Source organism: Danio rerio, chromosome 5 (genome assembly GCF_049306965.1).
Source record: "Danio rerio strain Tuebingen ecotype United States chromosome 5, GRCz12tu, whole genome shotgun sequence".
Lineage (NCBI taxonomy): Eukaryota > Metazoa > Chordata > Actinopteri > Cypriniformes > Danionidae > Danio > Danio rerio.
The window spans coordinates 35,604,400-35,612,045 of NC_133180.1; the positions used below are offsets into that span (position 1 = coordinate 35,604,400).

General features: G+C 36.9%; 1 protein-coding gene across 1 annotated transcript; it reads left to right on the forward strand.

Annotated features, from left to right (window-relative positions):
- The first annotated feature begins 1,840 nt into the window (after positions 1 to 1,840).
- Positions 1,841 to 7,540, forward strand: ankra2 (ankyrin repeat, family A (RFXANK-like), 2). Its single transcript, NM_213129.3, has 9 exons — positions 1,841 to 1,930; positions 2,586 to 2,959; positions 3,048 to 3,206; positions 3,300 to 3,365; positions 3,838 to 3,935; positions 4,151 to 4,276; positions 6,221 to 6,287; positions 6,393 to 6,473; positions 6,937 to 7,540. The coding sequence occupies exons 2-9, from the start codon at positions 2,707 to 2,709 to the stop codon at positions 6,990 to 6,992; spliced, it is 906 nt and encodes a 301-aa protein (NP_998294.2). The 5' UTR covers positions 1,841 to 1,930; positions 2,586 to 2,706; the 3' UTR covers positions 6,993 to 7,540.
- Positions 7,541 to 7,646: the final 106 nt, after the last annotated feature.

The window sequence follows — 7,646 nt, forward strand, 5'->3', positions numbered from 1 at the left end:
CTCTGTACATTGCTGCATTCATCTTTCCCTCTATCCTGACTAGTCTTCCAGTTCCTGCTGCAGAAAAACATCCCCACAGCATGAGGCTGCCACCACCACGCTTCACTGTAGGGATGGTATTAGCTTGGTGATGAGCGGTGCCTGGTTTTCTCCAAACGTAACGCCTGGCATACACTCCAAAGAGTTCAATCTTAGTCTCATCAGACCAGAGAATTTGGTTTCTTATGGTCTGAGAGTTCTTCACATGCCATTTGGCAAATTCCAGGTGGGGAGTGGCTTCCGTCTGGCCACTCTACCCTACAGACAGACAGAATGACCATCGGGTTATTGATTTCCTCCCTGACTAAGGCCCTTCACCCCCGATCAGTCAGCTTGGATGGCCGGCCAGCAAAGAGTACTGGTGGTTCCAAACATCTTCCACTGTGCTCATTGGAACATTCAGAGCAGCAGAAATTTTCCTGTAACCTTCCCCAGCCTTGTGCCTCGAGACGATCCTGTCTCAGAGGTCTACAGACAATTCCTTTGTCTTCATGCTTGGTTTCTGCTTTGACATGCACTGTCAACCCTGGGACCTAACATAGACAGGTGTATGCCATTTCAAATCATGTCCAATCAACTGAATTTACTACAGGTGAACTCCAATTAAGCTGCTAAAACATCTCAAGAATAATCAGTGGAAACAGAATGTAGCTGAGCTCAATTTAGAGCTTCACGGCAAAGGCTGTGAATACCTATGTACATGTGATTTTTCAGGTTTTTTATTTTTAATAAATTTGCAGCAATTTAAACAAAATCTTTTCACCTTGTTATTAAGGCGTATTATGTGAAGAATATTGAGGAAATAAATGAATTCAATCCATTTTGGAATAAGGCTGCATCATAAAATTTGTGGAAAATTGAAGCGCTGTGAATACTTTCTGGATGCATTGTATGTCACAAACTATAAATTAATAATAATTATACAAAATAAGCAGCAGATGAGCATAGAAACTATATAGAAAATAATGTGGTAAAATAAATGTCCATATTTTAAAGACATTGCATGGAACAATGGATTTTTTCAGTGCTTTCTGACTGGTTTAGTGTAGATCACTGATTTTTAAAGAAACCAGATGTTAAATGTAGCGATTTTGCAATGGCAAGACAGTTTACCAGAAGCACTTGAGCCAACTTAATGAAAATTAAAAGTCTGTGCACATAGTAATAAACTAGTTATTATAATATAATAATATTACTATTATTAATGATGATGTTTTGTTGTTGTTGTTGTTGTTGTTTAGTCATTTAGAAATAGTTTAGAAATGGTAGTTTAGTTTTTTGAAATGGTGTTTTTGGATAAACAGTGCCCAAGAAACTTATTTTCTGTCGTTGGCTTTTTATTTTATTTTATACATTTTCTTTGAAAAAGTGACCTCTGCATGGATTTATTTTACTTTGTTTTATGAAGATAGAAACTTATAAATAATTTACTTCAGTCCACTAACCATTTAACTACAGCCTGTTTATTGAGTTGCTAAAACAAATTACACCAGTTCACACACAATCTACTATAGGCCTATATGTGTGTGCGTGTGTGTGTAGTACACACATACACACACACACACACACACACACGGAGAGAGGGAGAGAGAGAGAGAGAGAGAGAGAGAGAGAGAGAGAGAGAGAGAGAGAGAGAGAGAGAGAGCAAGCACACATATATAATAACTTTACCAACAATTAAAATTATGAGCGCAATTAAAAAATTATGAACTATAATGAGCGCAATATAATTTCAAATTACACCCTTTGTATTTTGTTATAGTTTAATATTTTCATCTTCCACAGCCACATGCAGCCGCTTGACTCCGCCCTCTCAGCGTTCGAAAAAGCTTTATTTACAGTTTACTTCAAGGACAACCCGTCATTTCAAAACAAACGATATTAATAAACGGTAGGTATATATGATTTCACTATTAATATAGACGACGCTTTTCAATTGATTAAAATGTTTCACAACATGTACAGTTGTCGATGTTTATGCTGAAGTCATTAGATAGTATCCTTAGCCCTTTAATTCTGCATAAGAAATCAAGCTAAGTAAAGCTGACAAATGAATTAGCCCGGTGTGCTCTCTCGCAATCTGATTTCTGTCTGATCTAAAAAAAAGGCTGGAACTGAGATATATCAGTACACTATATGTTCCATTTCCAGCGCAATATATCTGTTAGCGGTCGTTAGCTGGTTGGCTAACCAGGGTTGTTTTGGTCATTGACATTAAACGTGTTCAGTTGTGTACGTTCGTTACGGGAATGGGAGGTGATGTACGTTATTGTCCAGGATTAAAGAGCTTTTATTTCCAAACGAGCAGAGTTTAAAATTAAATTATATAATCTTATCAGTTATAAACCATAACAATATTTGTTATAACGTTACCATTAGTCTATTATTGCTGTTAGTGACTGCTTTGTGGTTATAGACCCAACATGAGAAATCACCAATGTTGAACGCTTTTAAATTAGCTAACAAAACTACAGTTGTAAATGTGAGCTACAGTTTGTGTGAAATTAATCTGATTATTCACCGTTTTCCACTATCTAAATACCCAGGTAGAAAAGCTTCTTTCTACATGGGGCCAAACATCAAGTTACCATAAGGGGTTTATTATATCTACGGAACCTGCTCTGGAACTGTTAGCTTCATTGAAATACTGCAAATCCTGAGTGGTCAATGGCATCAGAGGAGATGGAGGGTTTGTGCCCCTTACCAGAGGTGACGGGCATCAAAGTGGAGCCATCAGTCAGCATTGGCTCGACAGAGGATGCCAGCTCACAGAACGCCATGGGCATAAAGTTTATATTACCCAATCGCTTTGACATGAACGTGTGCTCACGCTTTGTGAAGTCGCTGAACGAGGAAGACAGTAAAAATATCCAGGACCAGGTGAACTCTGATCTGGAGGTGGCTTCTGTTTTATTTAAAGGTAAAGCAAATAAATGGAGCCAAATGACCAACTTTTACTGTCATGAGTGTCATTCATATGCCTCGTCTCTGCCTCTTTCTCTTTACAGCGGAGTGTAATATTCAAACCTCTCCGTCACCTGGTATTCAGGTTAGGCATGTGTACACGCCATCGACCACCAAACACTTCTCTCCCATCAAGCAGTCCACCACTCTCACTAACAAACACCGTGGGAATGAGGTCTCATCCACTCCCTTGCTTGTTCACTGTAAGTCTTCACATCATATTTGTCAACCTCCTTTTTAAAATAAATCATAAGCATAACTTAATTTAAATTACTGCTCTTTCAAATCTGTTCTAGCACTGTCGATACATCAGTTGGCAGCACAAGGAGAGATGGTGTTTTTAGCAAGTCGAATAGAACAAGGCAAGTTTATTTATTTTGTAAAACAGGGTTTCCATGGATAATGGAATATCATGGAATTTTGAAAGCCAATTTTCCCAAGTCATGATGTTTTTCATATTGGATTAAATATTTGATTTTTCTTTTATTTGAATGTAATTTTTCCATTCTGTGCACTCAAAAAATTACTTTTGCTGCTTGTTGAAACTATTGATTTAATATCAGTTGAACCAACTCAATTCTTAAGTTATTTGGGGGCAACTCAAGTGTTTATGTTCCCTTAAATTTAAAAAACAATTCAGTTAACTTAACCAATTTGTGTTGGGACAACATGAAGTACCTTGTGTTGTTTCGCACGATTTGGCTGTGGCTGTTGTTAGGCTCTTTTTCAGTGACATTTTATTAATTTCCTGATTGTCAACTAGCTTCCACTTAAAGGAATAGTTCACCTATACCACAGTAAGAGTTTTGATCATCTTTTCCTTTTGTTGTTCAGAGTCTGTGATAAACCTACAGGATGAGGAGGGATTCACTCCACTCATGTGGGCAGCAGCTCATGGACAAATCGCTGTGGTGGAGTTCCTGTTACAGAGTGTGAGCACAAAATACACATTCACCACATCTGTTTCTCACAATTGCTTAACGAGTTTATATAGTCTAAATATACCTGCATATTTACATGTCAGTGGGAAATATTTGGCTGACGCGTGCTGTCATCTTTGCTTCAATCCATGCTTTGTACATTTTTGCAAATCAAAAAGCCAGCTGGCTAAAATATCCAGATACTAACAGATGTTTGTTTTTTTCAGGGCGCAGATCCACATCTCTTGGCCAAGGGGAGAGAGAGTGCACTGTCACTGGCCTGCAGTAAAGGGTACACCGATATTGTCAGAATGCTTATCGACTGTGGAGTTGATGTCAACGAGTATGACTGGGTAAGCAATTAAACTGTTAATTCCTGAAAACATCTGAATATAAGACATGTTCAAATCACAATTAACCTGCTAGATTAATGCTCTACCAAATGGTTGACCATGTTTTGACTATTTTAAATAGTGACTGTTAAATTAATTTAAAGGATGAATGTTTTGAATGATGGTTTACACTCACAGCATTCCTGGTTTACAAAAAAATCATACAATCCTGTTGCACCAACATATCAACCCATACCAAATGGTTGCTATTTCAGAAATTATGGGATGTGTTGAAAAAAATGCAATAAGTCTGTTAAAAAGCGACTTAGTTAGGAAATGCAATCCAAAATGTTTTTGTTGGTGGGGCAGTTAAAGGGTTAATAGCAGAGCAAATGGGTGCGACAATTTTGAGTTAGTTACAGATGAGCACATCAGTGCCAATTCCATTAGCTAAAGGCCCTTTCACACCAAGTAGGATAACTATAAACAATGTGAGTTCAAAAAGTCATTCTGAAAGTAAAACGACAGTGGAGATCAGTGTTCTTTCTTAGCTCATATTTGACAGCCGCTTAGAATTGAAATAAAATAAGCTCACACAATATATAGCTAGAGACAACATTGTGGAAAAGCTCTGCTTATTGTTAAGCCCTCTTATTAAAGATTGTTTAAAAGTAATGACTAATGGGAAAGAATTATAACAAACACGCAGAAGTTATGCAAGCCAGGCTGACAAATTGGAGTATGAAACTAAAATTACCTCGAGTATCCAGTGCTAGCTTCTGCGACTTTTTATTTTCTCCTTTAAAAATGCAAGAAAAAGAGTTTTTTGTTTTTTTCTTTCACTACACTGACTCTGGTCGCTAGGTTAGTTTGATTAGATTAACACATTTTAAAATAAAGATTCACTGGTCAGATGTGCCAGTAGCACACTAAGGACATCTGCTGGGGGTAATGAAGAATGAAAAGCATAAACTAACAATAAACAGATTTGAACATTGGTTAGTGTGGATGCTAATGTAACTATCAGATTTATATTTACAGTTGTCACACTTGGTGATCCTTAAGAACAAGAAAAAGAAGCTACATTTAAACTTAGTTGGCATAACCAGGAAGGTCCACAAAAATGTCATAAGCACTTTTACCATGGGGGAAAACACACCATTAGAATGAATGTACATTGCATTAGCTTTACTTTAAAAAATAAATAAATAATTAAACTATTTAGTTTTGCTTAATTTAGTATTGAATTGAGCTGAAATGTGGAGCAGATGTTTTCCTAAACTTAAATTTTATGTAAAATAAAGAGATTGTTACAATGTGTTTTAATTGGGGTTTTTTTTGGGAGGACCCAAAAAAAATCTATGATCTGACGGGCTGAATATAAAATTTTCTCAAGTTGTTTCAGGTTGTTTTGGTATTATCCCAAATTGTCACACACAAACTGCCCCACATTTAGTGTGTGGTGATGATCATACTAGAAGTCTACTGCTTGTGTCCTGCTGAATTTGTCAAATGATAACTAAACTCATTTGCCAGTATAAGGAATAATAGGCAGATTATTGAGTGGGTTATCTCATTTTTGTGTTATTTTTGGGATAAAAAGCTAAAACTTTGCAACACTGTTTACAACACTGACCATTTCCAATGGAGGGGGGTAAGAATTTTCCCACCGTCGATGCTGCTTCAGGATTATGTGCCATGTCAAAGCATTAAATATCTAATACTAGCCTTTTAAGCATGACCATGTTCTCTTTCCTATGCTCAAGTCATCAGAAGTCATGCAGTTGACGAATCTGTAGCAACTGATGCTCTCATGATTATATGAACTAGATTCTCTGAGGATTGTTTCCAGTACATTATACAATCAGTGCCCCAAAGAATTAAGGTAGTTCTTTAGGAAAAGGTGGAGAATCCAGAAACAATGTTTGTTTTAGCTGAAAACTGATTAGTGCAATGTGTTTCCAGAATGGTGGAGCTCCTCTACTGTACGCGGTGCATGGTAATCATGTTCGCTGTGTGGAAATCCTCTTAGGTAAAGGCCTAATTTGACTTCATTTCTGTTTACTGTAAAGTATTTCAGTGTTGGGTTCTTCAGGCTGGTAGTGTGAGGAATTGTACATTTTGATTTATTTTACAGAAAGTGGATCCGACCCAACCATGGAATCTGACTCTGGGTTCAATGCCATGGACATGGCTGTGGCAATGGGTCATAGAAATGGTAACTAAAACATAATTCCTATTGGTTTTAAACGAATAATGCTATCAATCTTGGCTTTCTCAGGGCTGATATCAAGCAGTTTAGCTCCACTTTGCTTTAACACACCTACCAGGAAGTTTCTAGTGTATCTTGAAAGAGCTTGATTAGCAGATTCACGAGTGTCTAATTAGGGTTGGAGCTAAACTCTGCAGGACATCAGCCCCCAGGACCGAGTTTGGGCACCCCTGAACGAGACCACTTTATACAAACTATATACATATATTTTTAAATACCATGGTTATCACCAACAGGTGTACTACAACAGTCCTAAATAAATTAAGTTATAATCAAATCTGTTTTACCACAATGTCTTGACTTAACATATAGCTATTTAATATAACCAAAATCATTAATCTTTAAATGTACCTGTTTCATGTTGGCCTTAATTTGCATCTAACAGTAATTGCTTCGTATCGTTTTCCAGTCCAACAGGTCTTGGAGGCTCATCTTCTGAAGCTGCTGCAAGGCATCAAAGAATAATCATGGCATGTACAGGAATAAATGTGACTTCTTGAGTGTTTAATGTGTCAGTTGATGAAGTGGACTACAGCATTTCATGTGGCCGAAACAGACTTTATATTAACATTTTTGAGGCCAACATTGAATGAAGAGCCCAATGCACAGATCAACAAACATGAAAGATGCTGACACGAGTGTTTTGAAAATACTGATATATATGTGGTTTTGTTTAGTCAGAGTGATGTTTGTTTAGGTTACTGAACTTTACATAGTTTGAATGTGTACTTGAAAACGTATTTAACTTGCCATGCAATGCAAAATTAAGCTGTTTCACATTAAACTTGACTGGTATTATGAATGGTCCATCCATAAAGCAAAATTAAGACAGGCACTTTAGAATCAACCAAGTGGAAAAGAACATGCTAAAAAACACTTAACAATAACAATTCACAGCAAGAGATGTCAAAGTACTAACTCAACTGTCACATTTGTTATTACCGTTGCACCAGAGTTTCTCCTTGGATTCTCTTGTCCTATAAGACTGTAAATAAACCTTTATTTATACTGAAGGATGTGATTTTGTCTGACTCTGAAAAACAGCATAACTCTTCACTTTAAAAGTGCTTCCACTGAATCTCTTTTAAATAATTCTAACCTCTTCATTGTGGTTAACAA